The sequence below is a fragment of the Daphnia magna genome, linkage group LG6, assembly GCF_020631705.1.
Source record: "Daphnia magna isolate NIES linkage group LG6, ASM2063170v1.1, whole genome shotgun sequence".
In the NCBI taxonomy this organism is placed as follows: domain Eukaryota; kingdom Metazoa; phylum Arthropoda; class Branchiopoda; order Diplostraca; family Daphniidae; genus Daphnia; species Daphnia magna.
Window position 1 is genome coordinate 8,718,687 of NC_059187.1, and position 17,581 is coordinate 8,736,267.

The 17,581-nt window shown below is 41.3% G+C and overlaps 5 protein-coding genes across 6 annotated transcripts; 2 read left to right on the forward strand and 3 right to left on the reverse strand.

The window, feature by feature from the left end:
- Positions 1-120: 120 nt before the first annotated feature.
- LOC116925181 (FAST kinase domain-containing protein 5, mitochondrial) lies at positions 121-4,488 on the reverse strand. 2 transcript variants are annotated; one of them, XM_032931827.2, is made up of 5 exons: positions 3,333-4,488; positions 3,156-3,239; positions 2,967-3,097; positions 2,754-2,907; positions 121-2,686 (listed from the first exon to the last, which is right to left on the reverse strand). In XM_032931827.2, the coding sequence occupies exons 1-5, from the start codon at positions 4,486-4,488 to the stop codon at positions 2,403-2,405; spliced, it is 1,809 nt and encodes a 602-aa protein (XP_032787718.2). In that variant the 3' UTR covers positions 121-2,402. The 2 variants fall into 2 exon arrangements, with proteins under 2 accessions (XP_032787718.2, XP_032787717.2); XM_032931826.2 differs by having other exon boundaries at positions 3,156-4,488.
- Positions 4,489-4,590: 102 nt separating this feature from the next.
- On the forward strand, positions 4,591-5,448 carry LOC116925184 (steroid receptor RNA activator 1). The gene is made up of 2 exons (XM_032931831.2): positions 4,591-4,726; positions 4,792-5,448. Exons 1-2 carry the CDS (start codon positions 4,711-4,713, stop codon positions 5,394-5,396), a joined length of 621 nt encoding a protein of 206 aa, XP_032787722.2. The 5' UTR covers positions 4,591-4,710; the 3' UTR covers positions 5,397-5,448.
- On the reverse strand, positions 5,387-8,902 carry LOC116925177. Its single transcript, XM_032931821.2, has 9 exons — positions 8,758-8,902; positions 7,726-8,153; positions 7,509-7,663; positions 7,347-7,453; positions 7,128-7,284; positions 6,848-7,010; positions 6,555-6,789; positions 6,112-6,493; positions 5,387-6,038 (listed from the first exon to the last, which is right to left on the reverse strand). Exons 2-9 carry the CDS (start codon positions 8,133-8,135, stop codon positions 5,665-5,667), a joined length of 1,983 nt encoding a protein of 660 aa, XP_032787712.1. The 5' UTR covers positions 8,136-8,153; positions 8,758-8,902; the 3' UTR covers positions 5,387-5,664.
- A 134-nt stretch (positions 8,903-9,036) lies between these two features.
- Positions 9,037-12,366, forward strand: LOC116925176 (SCY1-like protein 2). The gene is made up of 3 exons (XM_032931820.2): positions 9,037-9,700; positions 9,762-10,261; positions 10,320-12,366. Exons 1-3 carry the CDS (start codon positions 9,139-9,141, stop codon positions 11,829-11,831), a joined length of 2,574 nt encoding a protein of 857 aa, XP_032787711.2. The 5' UTR covers positions 9,037-9,138; the 3' UTR covers positions 11,832-12,366.
- Positions 12,202-17,211, reverse strand: LOC116925180 (ras association domain-containing protein 8). The gene is made up of 8 exons (XM_032931825.2): positions 17,079-17,211; positions 16,859-16,969; positions 15,276-15,978; positions 14,519-14,784; positions 13,991-14,227; positions 13,737-13,876; positions 13,354-13,628; positions 12,202-12,918 (listed from the first exon to the last, which is right to left on the reverse strand). Exons 1-8 carry the CDS (start codon positions 17,148-17,150, stop codon positions 12,818-12,820), a joined length of 1,905 nt encoding a protein of 634 aa, XP_032787716.2. The 5' UTR covers positions 17,151-17,211; the 3' UTR covers positions 12,202-12,817.
- Between the last annotated feature and the right edge of the window lie 370 nt (positions 17,212-17,581).

A 17,581-nucleotide genomic window follows, 5' to 3' on the forward strand; every position in this document is an offset into this window, starting at 1 on the left:
CATTAAGATGAAGGAAGATCCTTAGGTCGCGAGCTGGGTCATCCCGTAGAATTACTGGAACGATCCGTTTCCTGATCCCGGTTTGTCAATTCGAATCATTTACGAAAAGTACACAATATGTTTGCTGATTCACTTTATTATCACTGACAGTTTACAATCGTTCTAGTAATTTACCTTGGGCTAGTTAAAATGACTATTACAAGTGTGTACAAGTTACCTTTCAACTAATGGTAAAAGTTGAAAGTAAAGATGTAAGTCTCATGGCTCAACGGTAGAGCATCGGATCGGTTCGTCAAAGGGCTAGGGTTCAATTCCCAAAAGAGTCAAGTTACAATTCAATGTAGAAATAAATTTCAATGGTAAAATAAAACTGTTCGTAGAATTTCAATGTCTTCGGTAATGGTTTTGATTTATGAGTTACAGAATCATTAAGAGTAAAGATATAGTGCTTTAACTCATAAACATTACAACTCTGATGAAGAACGTATAGTTGAATACGAATTATGATGATAAATCCTTAAATACATACATTTAATTTTGCACTAAAATTAGAAGGCAACAAAATATAAAAGAAATTTTTGTAGGCTCGTAAAACTATATGCTAACCTGACCAGCCTGATTTCAAGGATCATAGCTATGTGGTAGAACGTTGGTTAACGGATCCAAAGGTCTTGGGTTCAAATCCCGGCTGAAGGTTAACAAATTAAATCGAAATGTGAACTGTAATTTAACTCGTTTCTAACACTTGCATTTACGTGTTAATAAATAATTATCTTGAATCACACTAGAAAAATTATTCTAAGTCCAAATTTGTTGAACTCAATTAACATGAAAATATTAAAACTTACGTTCATGACTTATGGCTCAGTGGTAGAGCATCGGCATGGTACGTCGAAGATATAGGGTTCGATTCCCAAAAGAGTCAAGTTATTCTCCGTGTAGCATTGTGAAATGTTCTCCAACGGTGCTATTGGGTGCATATACTGGAATATTACATCTCCGATGAAGAACTTATAGTTGTACACTTACTATGATGATAAATCCGTTTCAATTTACTGTTTGTTAATAAAAAACAATTAGAATGATTTACATTATAGTTAAATAACATTTCACAATCTATACTACTTCAAGCAATCCATCATCATACATCACTGACACTGAATCATCATCATCACATCACTTGAATGGGGTTCGAACCCATGGTAAAGAGTATTCCAGTCCAGCGCTATACCATTAAGCTACGAGGGATATTACTTGAAAATCTAAGTCTTTAACACATTAAGGTAACTGTGTAAAGTTGTACATAGGGGATCAAATATCATTGGGGGGGATATAGGGGGGGTTGCCAGGAAGGTATCGCATCCGACTAGCAACTCCAAGGTCCGTGGTTCAACTCCACGAAGGTTCTCGATGTCCAGGGCCTCCAACCTTCCCAGGTGTTCACCTTCCACGTCGCCAGTCGGGTCGAGAAACTTTCCCCATTACGAAGTAATGGGACGGATATTTTGGCAATGTTTAATATAATACCCAATAACAAATTTTTATAAATTGTTCATTTTGATCCATCGGCCTGAATGCGTATTCTGTTACTTGACAACGGACTTTAACCATTGGCATTTTCTGCCGAGAGATCTCACACATATTGCTTGGTCAATATTAATTATACATAATATTGATATATATTTTCATTCAACTGGACCTGCTGTCTAATGTAGAAATTCTTTCGACTCTTTCAGGATTTGAACCTTTATCCTTCGGCATACCACGCCGATGCTCTACCACTGAGCCATAAGACATATAAATAATTTTTTTATATTTTCATGTTAATTGAGTTCAACAATTTGGACTTAGAATAATTTTCCTTGCGTGTTATTGACATATAAATCCATCTAATAGGAACGTAATGAAATTAGAGTTTACATTTACAATTAATTTACTAAGCTTTAGCAGGGATTTGAACCCGAGACCTTTGGATCCGTAAACCAACGTTCTACCACAAAGCTATGACCCTTGAATACAAAATTTTCAGGTTAGCATATATTTTTACGAGCCTAGAAAAATTGCCTTTTTATTCTTGCCTTCTAATATTAGTGCAAAATTAAATGTAACTTATGGCTCAACAGTTGAGCATCGGCATTGCACGCTGAAAGTTTGGGGATCTATACCCAAAAGAGTTAAATTAATAATTGGAAAGCATTCCAATACATCTGATGAACCGATAAATACAAAGATTGTATACAACATTGCATGGTATCTTTGTCCATTAAATGTAAAAATAACCCATGCATAAAATTTTTAGAACTACCGCACACAGGGAGGAATTTGTATCTGCCGGCATTTTGTCCTTTAAAAATCATTAGTTCTAATTACCTTTATTAATACAGCAAAGGCCAAGTCTGTTATCAGATTTTTCTGTCATTTATTTTAAGGCGGATTCTGTGGCTGATGAGCGCTAAACGGTCACTTTTGCTCCTCTTTAGAAATTCAAACCAGGGGATGACAATAACACGGTAACCCATGGTTTCAATTTGACGAATTTTCATACTTAATGGACCCATAGGATGATCGCTGAATCTCGAATACATGTTTCTAGAACCTCCTATCAAAGCAAAACGCTGAACTTTACAGTTGCCATACGACATTACGGTATTTTTTTCATCATGGCCATCCATTTTAAAAACGATATCTTTGCAAAAAACACGAGGATGTTAATCTCATTATTAATTATAAAATAATTATACATGTATTCCAACCTGGTGTGACAAAATGAGGCTGGAGATAAACCAACGACGCAGAATTCTTCTCCCCAAGAATTTTTCGTACGGTATCCAACAACAAAAGAAGGAATGCTTCGTGATTAGTAAAATTGTTCCCCTTTTCAACACTCGGTATGGGTTTCCTATAAAGCTACAAAAAAATAGCAGTATAATTTTAAGCCAATATAATAACTTAACATTATTCAGCACCTTTTCAAATGTTTGCGCGTCGTTCGTGCACAATCTTGGCCCGTCGTATCCAGGCATTTCTATATTAAGCGAGCAGTTTACGAGCAGCAATTCACGTTTCGTACTGTTATAGGACGACTGGTCTGAAAAATCTAAATTGATAAAAGATAAGTGAAAAACGAATCAACTAAAATCTGTCAGATTGTATACTCTTGGCGATTTCCACAAAATCTGGATTTAACGCAATGCGTAGCAATTGCTCAAGGTATCGATTCGCTATAATGGCGTAACTGACTAGAGAAATAAATGCATTAGGATACTGGTAGATTTCGTTCTGCCTTTCTACCGTAGTAAGTTCTTTTTCTAACCCATCCCAGAAAGAATTACCACTGGGAGACTGGTGACACGAAATGGCAATAGCCATCGCTAATCGCTCTAGATCTTTAAGTCGGGCTTCATTCAGACATGTAAGAATTTTTCTTGCGACACGCTCGATGGTGGCGTGATGAAAAAACAATATGTTGCTACCGACGGCTATTAATTGTATAAGCACTTTAGGATTCCAGCGATGAACAAGATCGCAAAGTCTTGGTTGAATATCCAGGACTTGTTTGGCAAAGTTTCCGGAGTCCGTACTACTTCTTCGGAAAAGCTTTAACATAGATCCTACTGTTTTTTCGTCCGTTGAGTTTGCATCAATAAGAAGCCTTTCTACTAGCCGCCCAACAAGTTCAGTGTTTTGGACAGCTTCATTGCACTCAAAAAACGCTAAACAGGCCAGCCCTAGATCTTCAATTGAAACATTATCTAGCACTTCGTTTAGTCGAATCTCTATGTCTGCTTTATTAATCTTTCTCGGAAATCTTCGGAATTGTTTTAGAATTACCAAATACATTATCAGTTCTTGAGAACTCATTTGTTTTACAACACCAGCTAAATCCATCACCATTTTTTTCTGTAGATTAAATGCACTGTAAGATTTGAGTTGGAAAAAGCTCCAAGCTGCTGCAATGTAAATACTTTTGTCCCACTTTCTTGAATTTTCACAACACTTTTGATCCAATTTAGCAACTAGGCACTCCACTTGTTTTGTTTTCTCTCCGTTTAGGCAAAGTCGATTGATGATATTGACAAGATGTTCTCCACTTATTAAATGTAAGTTTTCCAACATACCAGATATAAGGGTTTTAAATTTTTCAGATTTTATGTCAAAATCGGGCTTGTCAATCCATTCAATAAACTCTTCATAGTGGCTCTTGTTTTTAGAAAAGTGTTCCATGTTTGGCAGTATCGAACCATTGTGTAAAGTCAGAGAATGACACTTGGTAATGGATTTCTTATGAATGAGATTACTATCTAGTAGTAACCTAAAGGGGTCGTTATTTTCTGGGATACAATCTTCTTTGTCACCGGATTTCAACAGCAAAGCCATATTTGAAAGTACGGTTTTTGAAGATAGATAATAGCATCCTCCCAGACTCCTGAAATATTTTTGATGAGTTACAAGAATTTGCGGCAAAATTTTTTTGATAACGTGATCCATTTTTTTCCACACTTGATAACCTGTTCTATAAAAAAAGATTGATTATTCCTCTGAAACCGCTGAAACTGTGGACTAGCAGCCCAACATAACTTCAAAACACTACAGCAGACGAAAAACCATTTGAAAAAAAAGTAACAGGGACGTCCTTCAGATAGTCCAACTCGCAATTGAATTCCGCTAAATCATTCCAATTGCATTGCTGTCGTTCAACGGTTGAAAGCAATGGCTTTTCGTCCAGGTAACTAGTAGATTTTCTAAAAGGAGCATATCCGTGAAATAAAAGTTGTCTTTACGCGTTCTTAGGAAATCATGATCGTGCATGGAACGACCCTCCCATATTTTCCTACCAGCAAGGGGCTTTGTCTGGCGACACCAAACCGGAGGAAAACGTGACTAGCAGTTCAAGGAAGACACCTCTAAATAAAAGGATTGCCTTCCCTCTGAGTGGTGGCATATCAAAACCTACAATGACAGTGACATCACCACCTATTGGTCTTCCTCCCCCATGTATAACCTTACCAATATCAGCATCAGCAAACCTGCCTGAAGTATCAAATGACCAATCAAGCAAGTCTACCTTAGAGACGAGAGAACAGCTAGATTTGAGCTTACAGAAGATCTCTAACATTCTACATGATTGCTTGAAAAGTTATATTGAAGCAGAAAAGCAAGAAGATTTCAACAAACGCTTGCAGCATTTGTATACCAGCTGGAAAGATGGGAAACTGAATGCAGATATCCGTCAACGTTTGACAATAATCAGTGAGTCATTAGAATTAAAAGATTTTGTCAAAGCGGAAAATGTTCGAGTGGCATTGGCAGTTGACTATACAGCTGATTGTGCCAGCTGGATCATGGTTATTAAAAACATTATTACTAAAATGGAAACAAAGCTGAGTGGTTTATAAATTGTATGGTGTTTGTATTACATCTAAATACGAAAGGGCGAAAACAGAAAAAGTAGATATTCACTTAGTTTTATCTTCTTAACAAAACGTAGAAACGGTTAAATGATACTTGATATAAACCCTAAACATAAAATAGGGTTTCTTTTTCTTTTATATAATAGAGGATGGGCTCAATAGTCCCTAGAAAAAATTTCATTTCTGGCAATGAATAATAGAGGTTAGCACGCGTGTAGGGAAACACTGCTATTCGTCGAAATTGAATAGAAAATTAGGTACTCAGCTGATAAGGGAAAGGGGTCGAAAAAAATACTGTCATTGGTGCCATTTCTCCATTAGCTACCGGCGGATTAGCACACTGTTGCTGTTGTTGCATATGGTGATGTGGCGGTGGACAATACCCGGCTGGTAGGAGTTGATGCGAAATTTGTTGCTGTTCCGCTGGCCAGTAACCAAGCGAGCCAGGTGGAAATGGCATAAGCGACGGTAACGAACCGTAAATTTCTTCTTGGTGAAGAACGAGCTGTTGTTCCAAATTCATCCCAATGTTCTCCAACTGCGGATCGATGTTCTCGCTGATCATTCCAAAATGTGGAGGAAAAGATGCAGCTGACGGCATGCCGGAAGAGTCGTAGTGATACACAACTGAAATAATTTGACCATGAATTAGCGAGATAGTTGGGAAAGTAACTATTATTTTTTGCCTTCTTTTACTTACAGGGATGGGTTTGCTGTTGCTGCTGAGAAGAGTCTTGAATGCGATGAGTCGGTACCATCATCGTGGTCCCATCAGAGAATGTTACATATAATGGAGTCGGCATATGAACGGCCTGTTGCTGTGTTTGCTGTGCATAAGAAAGCTGCGGAGGTGGACATGGAGGAATAGACGGATACAGTCCCCATTGATGAGGTTGCGAAGGTGGGGATACGACGTAGTATGGCGATTCAATTTGTGGTCCATTAGCGGACTGCGACGAATCAGCAGAATCTACAGTGCAATGTGTCTCTCGACTACCAGATGATTCTGGAGAATTGGCTACCGAATTGCTATTGCTGTTGGAATTGGCCCCATTATGACTCCATAACACCACTTGATTAATCTTAAATTTTTTAAAAAATAACTGTTAATTGCTGTATTTTTGGCAATTAAATTTTAACTACCGTTTGATTATTGTTGAAATCCACGGCAGATTGCATTTTTGGCAGTGAGCATTGTATCTTGTCAGTGATTTCACGTAAAGTGGTATTCTTTTCTCCTATACGACTTGGTTTGAATCGCCGGAAGCGAACAGACTGAGTGGTTTGAGAGTGTAATTGCGTCCCATTGATGAGGAGACAGCGTGTTTTTGCCAATGGAAGTACTATAGGTTCAATATTATCATATGGAACAGTACACCTAAAATAAAACCAAGAGTTAACGACTACCATTTGGGTTGCCAATCGACTTAGCTCACATTTCGCCAAGAACCTCGACGAAAACGGTGACGGGTCCTTTGTCGGGCTGCATATCTTGGATGTAAGCCGGATACTGGTGATTCGGATTCTCACTGATGGTTACCATACATTTGGAACCGATCTGTAAAATCTCGTTGTGGAATATGTTATTCTTTTTCAACTCTGTACCGTGGGAAAAAAAAAAATAAATAAATAAATAAATAAAAAATAAAAAGAAACAGAAAAATGCAGCATGTTATTGGCAGTTTTTTTTTTTTTTTTTACGTGTTAAAATAATACCTTTTCTTTCGTCATTCCACAAATCATATTCCACGTTGCGGTACATTCTTGGATCTAGCGCTTTGGCTACTTTATATGGAAAGGGCGTACCGCCTTTTACCAAAACATTAATTACACTATTGGGTCGCGCTTGATTTTCCCGCAACGAAGTAGACACCTAGATTGTATGCACTGACTGCTTAGGAGAAATCTTATTTATTTATAATGGTTTGAACTAACCTCAAAACTGTCCTTTGATTGTTTACCCTCGTAAAGCATCACCTGGACAGCTGTGTCTATGTCTTCCATACCAAAAACTTGGCCGTATAGTAGTTCGTAAATTAAACCTGTGCAATAAAGTTTGAATTTAATAATTCAGGAAATAACAGCTTCAGATGGTACCTTGACAGACAGCTGTGTTGTCGATAAAGGATTTGGCAAAGACCGAGTCAAAATGGTTGGGTCCGATTCGGCACAGCAACATTTTATCCGCGAAGTTATTGTCTGTCACTTGTACTGGAGCTGTATTTATGTCATTAAAGATGATGAAATCTTTCCTGAAATGATAAAAAAAAGGATATCAGAAAAAGAAAATATACTGAACATAGAGAAATTATACTTGTAAAGGAGGGCCATGGCTTGCATCTCCCAATGGCCACCCCATTCGCGTGGACTTCTCATACGTCTCGCGTGGTCTTCAAATTTTTCACCGTCAATCTTCTCCGGAAAAAGGTTACGATTTCGTTCCATGAAATGTATGCAGGAAAGCCGGACAGAGTAATGAAAACACTGACTATAAAAAACTTGTTCCGAAACAGCCCGGAAAAGACATGTAGCATCTCTGGCCGTTTGTTTGCGATAAAGCCCCATGCCTTCCAAGAACAAGTCGATTTGTTCCATAAGCTTGCTCTTCCCACGATGTCGTGAGCCGCGGCCATTCTTCCCACCCGACCAGCTACCAGTCCTGGTAGAGCCGATTGGTATCAAACTGCTCTCAGACAAAGATGAGATTTGCATCATCTCAATCATTGAAATCAATTTTGTGTCCTAATAATGCGACAAAGGATAAATTAAAAGAAAATAATGACTACCAGAACACCAAGTAATTGGTTTGTAAAACCGTGCGACTGGTAACGAAAGTCGCCAGAAACAAATGCACGAATCACTTTCGAACCAATTTTCTAGATACAGTAAACACACTAGCACAATTCAAAGTAGCCCTTAAGCAATACTTCTACTTTTTATCTATATAGTTTTCCACTGACGGAGCCTTTAGGCACGGCGCATGCTTGCAGAGTTTGACAAAAAAAAAAAAAAAAGAAAAAAACGTCGAACTCTTTTTAACAATCTTAAAAAACTGTCTGGTTTAACGAGGAACCCATGTAAAAGAAACGAAATAAACAGTAAATTCCAAATGATAATTAATCCAAATGCCGATGATAAAGTTGAAATGGAAAAATGGTGGTCAACGACACGAGCTAACTTCATCACGTGCCAGAATCTTTCGACTGGCTATTCCAAAAAATAAAGGGTAAAGGGTGGGGAAGCTAAATTAACAAGCTAAGCACCAGAAAATGAGGATAAGAGAAAGACCAGTTCAAAAATAGCCCCCTTTACAATGCAAACCGAATAAAAAATATACGTAATTTACCTTTCTTCTCCAACTCCGGCTTATATTTTTGCTGCCAACGACGAGAAGTTTGAATAGACAAATGAAGCTTATGATCTCTAACTATCCTGCAGACACGAGGGATGGGGAACGTTTTTTGCTCCACACCTCTTCCATGTATCGTTTGGCGCCTTGTCTGTACTGATTTCCGGCGCACGTGTGGCGAGGAGAATTTTTTTTGTTGTGTCTGGCTTTTAGCGACACCAGGCGGAGTGCCAAGAACAAACTGTTAGTTGTTTTGTTTCGCCGCTAGATGAAATCGATTGGTATATTTTGGAATACCAAACGAAAAAGTGACAGATCACCGTCAAGAGCCGCTGAGCTCCCAGAAACAAATCGTTTATTTACTAATTACGGTACATCATGGATATGCTAAACAAATTGAAATCCACTGTGAGCACCACTGTCTCACAGCTCTCTGGTGTCTTACCTGGTAATCCCGTGACTCGCGAATACGAAGTCGGGAAGCTGATCGGTTCAGCCGGGCCGGATCTCCTGTGGAAAATATTCAGTGGCTACAAGAAGTCCACCAAGCAAGAGGCCTCCATCTTTGTCTTGGAAAAGAAATTGCTGGAAAAATATTCTAAAAAGGACCGTGATCAATTAGTGGAAGTGCTCCGTAGAGGAATAGCCCAGCTAACACGTCTGAGGCATCCTCAGGTGTTAACAGTGCAGCATCCCGTGGAGGAGAGCAGAGAAAGCTTGGCGTTTGCCACAGAACCTGTTTTTGCTTCACTGGCTAATGTTCTTGGATGCCATGAAAACATTAACCCAGTTCCCCAGCAGTTGAGGAACCACAAACTTTTTGAAGTTGAAATCAAATATGGTCTCCAACAGTTGATTGAGGGGCTCATTTTCCTCCATAATGATGTTAAACTTCTGCATTGCAACATATGTCCAGAATCCATTGTTGTTAATCAACAAGGTGATAAACGTTAGAAAAAATTTACATTTGATTTCATAGCAATTACTCTATATAAATTCAGGTGCCTTTAAAATTTTTGGTTTTGACTTCTGCACATCCAGCCAAGATCCTACAAGTAAATTATGGCCAGTCAGAGAACCAGACCCTGAACTTTCTCATGTGTCACAGCCAAATCTAGATTATTTGGCTCCCGAACTGGGCCGTAATCACCGAAGGCACGGCAATGGAGCAAACACGATTGGTTGTGGGGCTTCTGCCGACATGTATTCACTAGGTTGCGTTATCGTCAGCATCTATCAGAACGGCAAGAGCCCATGGCAAATGGACGGTGACGTCGAGTGTTTCTATCGACACGCCGGTTCACATTCCCAATCTCTGCAACGTATGGAGGGCGTACCACCCGATTTAGTGGATCATGTTCGGTCCCTCCTACACCCTACACCTGAACAACGGCCTGACGCCCACCAGCTAGTTAAAATCAGCTGGTTTGACGATGTCGGAGTAAAAACACTCAATTATCTTGATTCACTCTTCCAATGGGATAATCTCCAGAAGTCCCAGGTTTACAATTTCAATGGCGTTTGGGATGATGAATTTTGTATTTACCTTTGTTTCAAAGTTTTTTAAAGGTTTGCCCCAGATTCTACCGCGACTTCCAGAGCGGGTATGTCTGCACAGAGTAATGCCCTGCTTGGCCAAAGAATTTGTCAACCCGTCCATGGTGCCATTCATTTTGCCATGTTCACTTCACATCGCGCAGGAAGCGAGCAAGGAGAACTATGTCGCGCACATTTTACCACATCTCAGGCCCGTCATGAAGATGCAAGAGCCTGTCCAGATTTTGCTGATATTCATGCAACGAATGGAACTTTTACTTCAAAAGACGCCCCCGGAAGATGTCAAGTCCGACGTGTTGCCCATGATATACCGAGCACTAGAGGCTGAAGCGGCCCCACAGATCCAGGAGCTCTGCTTAAGCGTCATACCCAGTTTTGCATCGCTCATTGATTATCCAGCTATGAAAAACGCATTGATGCCTCGCATCAAGAAACTGTGCCTTCTGCCATCAGGTCAGTTGTCTGTCCGTGTCAACTGCCTCATTTGCATAGGGAAACTACTGGACAACGTCGATAAGTGGCTGGTACTGGATGACATTTTGCCCATGCTTCCTGCAATCCCATCCAAGGATCCAGCCGTGGTCATGGCTGTCCTGGGTGTGTATAAGATGGCTTTGGAACATCCCCGACTGGGCATACCCAAAGAAGTTATTGCCACGCAAATTGTGCCGTTTTTATTCCCACTCCTAGTCGAACCAGGACTTTCCTTGACTCAATTCCGGGCGTTAGTCTCGACGATCAAAGAGATGTTGGCCAAAGTGGAAGAAGAACAAAAGAGCAAGTTAGAAAGTGTGGCTGCCTTGCAAGAAGAACAGCGTACCGCACTTGGGAATTTAGCGTTGAACGATTCGTCGTCACAAAATTCGACTGCCAGCGGAGGAGCTTCAACTGCCTCATCGGCGAATAATTCGGCCGTGTCGCAACAAATCGATGCACTATTTTCCCAATTATCAACCTCTAGCGAGACAACTAAAGTCAAGCAAACGACTGCGGCTACTCCCGCGATGGCCAGTAGTAATGTTGTTGCTAACAGCCGGATCGATTCCGGCATAGTAGCGCCGGCCATTGCTATGCCGAAGTCGGGCATGATGTCGTTACGATCTGCGCCCAACAGCACTCCAACAACCTGGAATAACAACAACGTTAACGGTACACGAGCAAACACGACAGCAGCGAATAAGGATCCAGTCAGTTCCATGATTCACTCAAATTTGAGTGCCATGGGAGGAATGGGGGGCATCCGACCAGCTAATCAATGGGCTCCGCCAAGCCAAGCGGTTCCTTCGCCTGCGTGGAATCACAATCCAGCTGCCGCCCCAATTCAACAGCCGCAAATGAGAATGATGGCCACTCCACTGGTTCCACAAAACCAACAGTTTACCCAACAAAATCCTATGATGACCGTCATGATGCCGCAATCGACTTTTTCCCAGCCCATCAGCCCCATGGCGCCGACGACACCAGCGGCATTCCGGCCACTCGCTCGCTCCGATATCGACGATTTGCTAAGTTAAATTTAATGAATTTCTTTTTTCTACTACCGAGTCAAAAAAGAGAAAGGGGAAGGATCCCCTTTTCTGACTATTTACGTGTCATTACTAGACCTTAATGTTGTACGTGTATACAAAACTAACTTACTCCGATGGAATATACTGTGATGTCTGTCCGCTTCAACTATTGCCTCTTTTTTGTCTCCTTTGGCGTTGCCTACTAATAAGATGATTTGATTACACATTTATATAGATAAAAAAAAAAAAGAATCAAAAATAAACAAACAAAAGAAAATCTTGTGTTGGTTTGTTAACCGTCAGTCACTGGTGAGACAGCGGGGAAAATGATGGAGACAAATACGACGTTTCTTCTGATTAAAGAGTGAAGGCTTTCTTTTTCTTTTTTTCTTGTGTTTGTACTGTGCAGAGCAAAATAATAATATACCATTTCCGGCTACTGACGAGAGAAGGAAACGCAACGGGCCAGAAGGTGGGAGAATCGTAGCGAGGAATCTTTGGCTTCAACACTGTACACACGCAAACACGCCACGTACCACAACAAAAAAAAACAGAAGGGGAGCTACACAGTAGTACAAACTGACGTACACAAATGACATGACACACTAAAGAAAATAAACGAGAAAATGAAAGGCACAGAGCAACGATATGGTGCTGAAGAAAAAAGAAAATTAAGAGAAAAGGAAATATAAAAGGTGGACAAATTTTGACTGTGAAAAGAAAAAAGGACGACACAAAGAAGAATAAGCTGTCGTTATGTAATCAATTCAAGCGCAGCTAGCAGACGACGTCAAACTTTTATGTTTTTTTTTTCTAAAGCCAATAGAATTTCGGAAATGCGTCCTGTACAAAGTTTTCAGAAGGGGAAAAGAAAAATGAGATTGTTGCTGCTTTTTCTTGTTTCTTTTGTAAAAGAAGAATGCGGAAATGAATAGGAGAGATAGAAAAATCATAACGCGTAGTGGGGGGAGGGCAGATACAGTTACGTTCAATCAAACCCAGACTCCATGAGGGTTTTTATTGGTAGGGACGGGATTTTCCAGCTGGCGCGGTGAGCCCAGCATACGTCGACTGTGGCCCGTCTTGTTGTGGCCTTTTATATACGACCCCATGAAAAAATAAAATAAACGATAAATATATTAGCAATAATAATAAATGCGTGTACAATCAACAAGAGACAGGATGATCAATAACGTCAGTGGGATTATCACAAGACAACCATAAACGACGACGCAATCATTCATTTATCTCGATTCCATAAACTTTTTTTAAATGGCCGTCACGTCAACTTATGCCACTTATTGCTTTCACTTTTTCAAGTCTCTCTTAGTTATTACGACAAAGGGTCGACAGCATTGGGTGCGGTGGCCATCGCGAAGGCTAACAGACTTTAGACACGCAACTTTATTAGCCAAAAGCCGCAATAAGAAAGCGAAAGACAAGAGAAAACTTAGAAGAAACGTCATCGTAAGTTTTCTCTCGTCTTTGTTAAAAACTAAAACAGAAAAAAAATTAATTTTCTGTTTACCTTCCAATAGGATTTTCAAGTCGTCGGCCGGTGCGATGCTCAAAGACTGTAGATTGGCTTGTTTGATCTCCTGCGTTAGTTGATCCATTTGGGAACGTAACGAACGTACGTTCGTGTCCGATTGGGCCAGTTCTTCGGCAATGGTTTGCTCTTCTTCGTTCATATTGTGCTCCTGCTGGCCAGCCGAGTCGAGATCGGATCGAACTCGGGCTAGTTCTGATTCGAGTTCCTTCACTAACTGCTCCTCGGCTTCGTTAACGTCCGCCCTCAAAAGCCTGCGTGACACAAATACAAAATTTAAAAAAATATATAAAAAAATGAACTAATGTTTGATCGTTATCATGTTTCATCTAGGAAATCGAAACTCTTTTCAGTTTTTTTACCTAAGGGTTGGCTCGCACTCGTTCAATTGCGAATCCAATGTCGACACGTCAGATTTCAATCGAGCCAACTCTTCCGTCAGGTCCTGGCCTTCGCGACAGGCTTGTTCCCAATCGGCTTCAACGTTGAAAAGTTCAGACAACTATCCATACACGGGAGGCAGTGGTTAAGGCGTGACAGGGGAGAAAAAAAAAACGAAAAATAAATCTATTCATGATTTGTTGAATCAATAATAACGATAACCATAACTACGTACTTGATTCTCTTGCTGGCGACATCGATCCTCTAACTGAGTTAATTCACGATTGAGTTGTTGACGTTCTTCATCCAGTTGCCGGTGCAGCTTCTCCTCCCAACTGAGAAGCTCCTGCTCCAGCTGGATCAATTTCTCTTGCTGCTCATCCAGCGCACCGCGTTGGCGATTCACTCGCTGGATAAGTTGAGCTTGCTGCGGATCCGACGGTGGACTGGGCGTTCTTGCACCGCTCAAATCCTGTTTTTTTTTAAAGAATAATAATAAAAAGAGAAGTGTTATCGTTTTATATTACAGTTCGGTGGTAACTCGATCGACACAATATTCAGCTCGTTAAAAAGGAAAAGAAATCGAAACGATAAGAAAAATGCTGTTAAACTCGTTTCGTATAACAAGTGTTTACATCCCCGAGCGAAAATATGATTTACTACACATCAAAAAAAAAAAAAAAAAGACTCTTCATCTTCAGAATAAATTGAAAGCTTAAAAATATGCGAAAAAAAACAGAAAGACTTGTCAGATTGTATTTACCAATCTGAGATTGCGTCTTGAACGTCGGGACTGGTCATCTCTGCTATCGAAACTTGAAGTAGGAACAGTTTCATCGCTTTGTTGGACGTTCATTTCATGGCGGACGGGTGACGGCCGGGGAGGTGTTGACGTACTGCGGCCCGGTGACGGCGTCATGGGTGGTGCTGGACTGGACCGATATGGCGACGAACCTCTCCCTCCTCCTCCCAAGGGCGACGGACGTGGCGGTTCACGATATGGCGGCGGTGGTGGCTGTCTCGTACCTCCTTTTTTTCAATATATGTAAAAAGAAATCACGAGAACAAGAGTATAAAGAATTGAGCGAGATAGAAAGAAAAAAAATGATGTTTCAACATTCAGTCGCCTTTGCGGAATTTCAAATCACCATCACGTCGACGCAGGACGACGAATGCGTCTGGAAGGCACCGTGACTTGTCATAAGTGGTTTAAATAAATTATTGATTCCGTAGCGGTTTTCGACAAACGTCACTACAACATTCAGGTCGACTACGTCTCGTGAATTTTTCACGAGCAAACAAAAAAAAAAAAAGGCAACAGTGCAGATTCATTTCCCCTCCCACTATTTAACCTTAGCGTCCCCAAAGGAAGAATAAATAAATAAAAACAAGCCTTCCGAAAAGTTTTAAGATAAATAAAGCCCACCCGAAAAAAAAAAAAAAACTTGGCCAACGTTCGATTTTAAATTCGCTGTTAGTGGCAGCATCTGGCGGATTCAATTGGCCAAACAATAACTTACCAGCAAAAGGCGGAGGGGGATTCCGATAAGGCGGAGGGAATCTGACTGAATCATTTTGTAGCGAAGAATCCTGCTGCTGCTGTTGCTGAGCGTAATAATGCTGATGCGGAGGATTCGAATAATGCGCGTCAGCGGACGAGCCGTTGGATTCGGCCGGAAGCCGACCTCTGCCGTAAAGAGGAGGATCATATCTCGGATAGACAAGTTGGCCTTCGTTGGACGACGGCGATTGATTCTTCTCCCGGTAGTTAGATGTCTGAGGAACTTGATGGGAAGGCGGAGGTGTAGGGCTGGTGTAGGCGGATTTATGGCCATTGTGACTGATATGATCGCTTGATTCGCCGTTATTATCCGGCCGTTTGGGCACCCCACGAACAACACCAACGTTCAGCGGAAGTTTGGACCGATCGCCTGGCGATCCCGACCCACCTCCGCCAACGCCTCCGCTAAACGTTAGCGATTTCTTCAGATCTTTGGACGGCGACGGTGCGGCCGTCGAGGCGGCGGCTCCTTGGACATGCGACGGCGGTGACGACAGCGGCGGAGTGAATCCGTGAAGCGGATCGACTGACGTCTTGGTCGGCCTGGCTGTCGAGCTCTTGTTGTTCTGCTGGATCGCGTTTCTATTGGCCGTCGCGTCCAGTGCAGTCCGCTGGAGTATAAAATGCACATCAGACGAATATTCTCCCCATTTCATCAGCACCTGTCACGAGAAATTGTCCAATAAATCACACGAAGCAGAGGGAAATGTGCTTTTTTTAAATATATGATCGATAGAACGCAGTTCAGTTGCCATGACAACGCGTCCAACAGTCTAAAAAAAGAAAAAGTCTACTATGATTGTAATCGTGAACATTTTTGTGTGTCGCACAAGAACGGCTTGATATTGCCTGACGGAGATGGGAGTAAAGATGCTGTAGAAGAGCAGACAGTTGTTGAGACGATCCAGCGCGTGCAATAAAACTGTTCAAGGATCCTTTACGGATGTTACAAAAGAAAAAAAAGCGAGAACAGCTGACGACCTCCCTTTTTCTTCTTCTTTTGTGCACTTCACCCTACACGGCGCGTGTCATATCTAGTTTGAAAATGTACAGAAAAGCCGGATGGAGAGTTGTCCAAAGGCATTCCCTCCTCACTCTTCCGATTCGTTTGACTGAACCCGAGAGCGTTAAAAAAGACAGCAATATAGACGACAGAATTTAACAGTTTGAATTCCGGCAGTTATGATGGATGGTATTTTTTCATGGACATTTTTTGTTGTTGTTGTTGTTGCCTCTTTCCCTATTGGCGAGCCAGGAGAAATCAGTATTCATCAACGACCCATTCTGTGGACCGAATAGAACCACTCAACTCTAAATTCCAATACAATAAAGGCAACACAAAAAGAGAGAAAAGGGAGGGGAACTATGTCCCCCCTTATTGGCTACGCGACAAAAGTGACTTCTGGTTTGAAATGTGTCCCGCTCGCAATGCCGCCCGTCACAGAATGGCGAGCCTTGCAATGATTGCGGCATGCAAAAACCGGATGGGTGTGTCAAATGCGTGTGCTATAAAGAGAGTTAATAAAATGACATATGAATCACCTTGAGGGGATGTTCGTGGGGTGCCAAAAGTCGTTCATTGCTGCGCCAACGTTCGATGAGCGTGAAGCGACCCGTCTTGCCCGTCGCGTGTGCCAGAGCATAGACGACATCCTGAATCAGACCGAAAAAAACACATTCAGCAAAATGTTAGAACTCATTTTTTTTTTCTTCTAAAATAAGACATACGAGACAAAACAAAAAAAAAAACAGATCGACAAACTTGGCAAGTTGTCCGGTCGCAAACGCCGCACACGACGCGCTGGATACCTTCCACCCAAACTTTCAATTCCATGGCGGGTGAGAGGGCGGCGTTGGGGGACGAGACGGGCAACTCTAACCCGGATAGTTGGTGGAAAAGACGAGCTGCTTCATGGTACACGCACGAATGAATCAACACAACACAGGCACGACACAAGAGGTAAGGGAGAGCAGAAGGTTATTTTCGGTATCCGGACGAATGAACGAACGATCCAGGGATCCCACTCTCAAACCTGTCCCTCCCCTTTGGTCGCTATTCTGGGAGATGCCCCCAGAAAGTCCCACGTCTTCTTGAAACGGTTGCAAGAATAGTCGAAAGTCGGCCAGGAGAAAAATAAACAGCGTTTTTTTCTTCTTTTATTTCTATTTTATTCTTTTGCTTTTTTCTTGAGAGAAATTATTTTCTCTTTTGCTAATAGCAAATGGATTGAGGCATCATGTTCTTCTTTTACGTCGAGTGTCTTC

Coding starts and splice junctions, on each gene's coding strand:
- LOC116925176 (XM_032931820.2), top strand. CDS start 9,139: ATGGATATGCTAAACAAATTGAAATCCACTGTGAGCACCACTGTCTCA. Junction 9,701..9,761: donor CATTGTTGTTAATCAACAAG/GTGATAAACGTT, acceptor ATATAAATTCAG/GTGCCTTTAAAATTTTTGGT. Junction 10,262..10,319: donor ATAATCTCCAGAAGTCCCAG/GTTTACAATTTC, acceptor TTTGTTTCAAAG/TTTTTTAAAGGTTTGCCCCA.
- LOC116925180 (XM_032931825.2), bottom strand. CDS start 17,150: ATGGAATTGAAAGTTTGGGTGGAAGGTATCCAGCGCGTCGTGTGCGGC. Junction 15,979..16,858: donor CCCACGAACATCCCCTCAAG/GTGATTCATATG, acceptor TTCTCGTGACAG/GTGCTGATGAAATGGGGAGA. Junction 12,919..13,353: donor CTTGAAAATCCTATTGGAAG/GTAAACAGAAAA, acceptor CGTATATAAAAG/GCCACAACAAGACGGGCCAC.
- LOC116925177 (XM_032931821.2), bottom strand. CDS start 8,135: ATGATTGAGATGATGCAAATCTCATCTTTGTCTGAGAGCAGTTTGATA. Junction 7,664..7,725: donor GCCATGGCCCTCCTTTACAA/GTATAATTTCTC, acceptor TTATCATTTCAG/GAAAGATTTCATCATCTTTA. Junction 6,494..6,554: donor ATTTCAACAATAATCAAACG/GTAGTTAAAATT, acceptor AAAAAATTTAAG/ATTAATCAAGTGGTGTTATG.
- LOC116925181 (XM_032931826.2), bottom strand. CDS start 4,488: ATGGATCACGTTATCAAAAAAATTTTGCCGCAAATTCTTGTAACTCAT. Junction 2,908..2,966: donor ACGCGCAAACATTTGAAAAG/GTGCTGAATAAT, acceptor ATTTTTTTGTAG/CTTTATAGGAAACCCATACC. Junction 2,687..2,753: donor GCCTCATTTTGTCACACCAG/GTTGGAATACAT, acceptor TTTTTTGCAAAG/ATATCGTTTTTAAAATGGAT.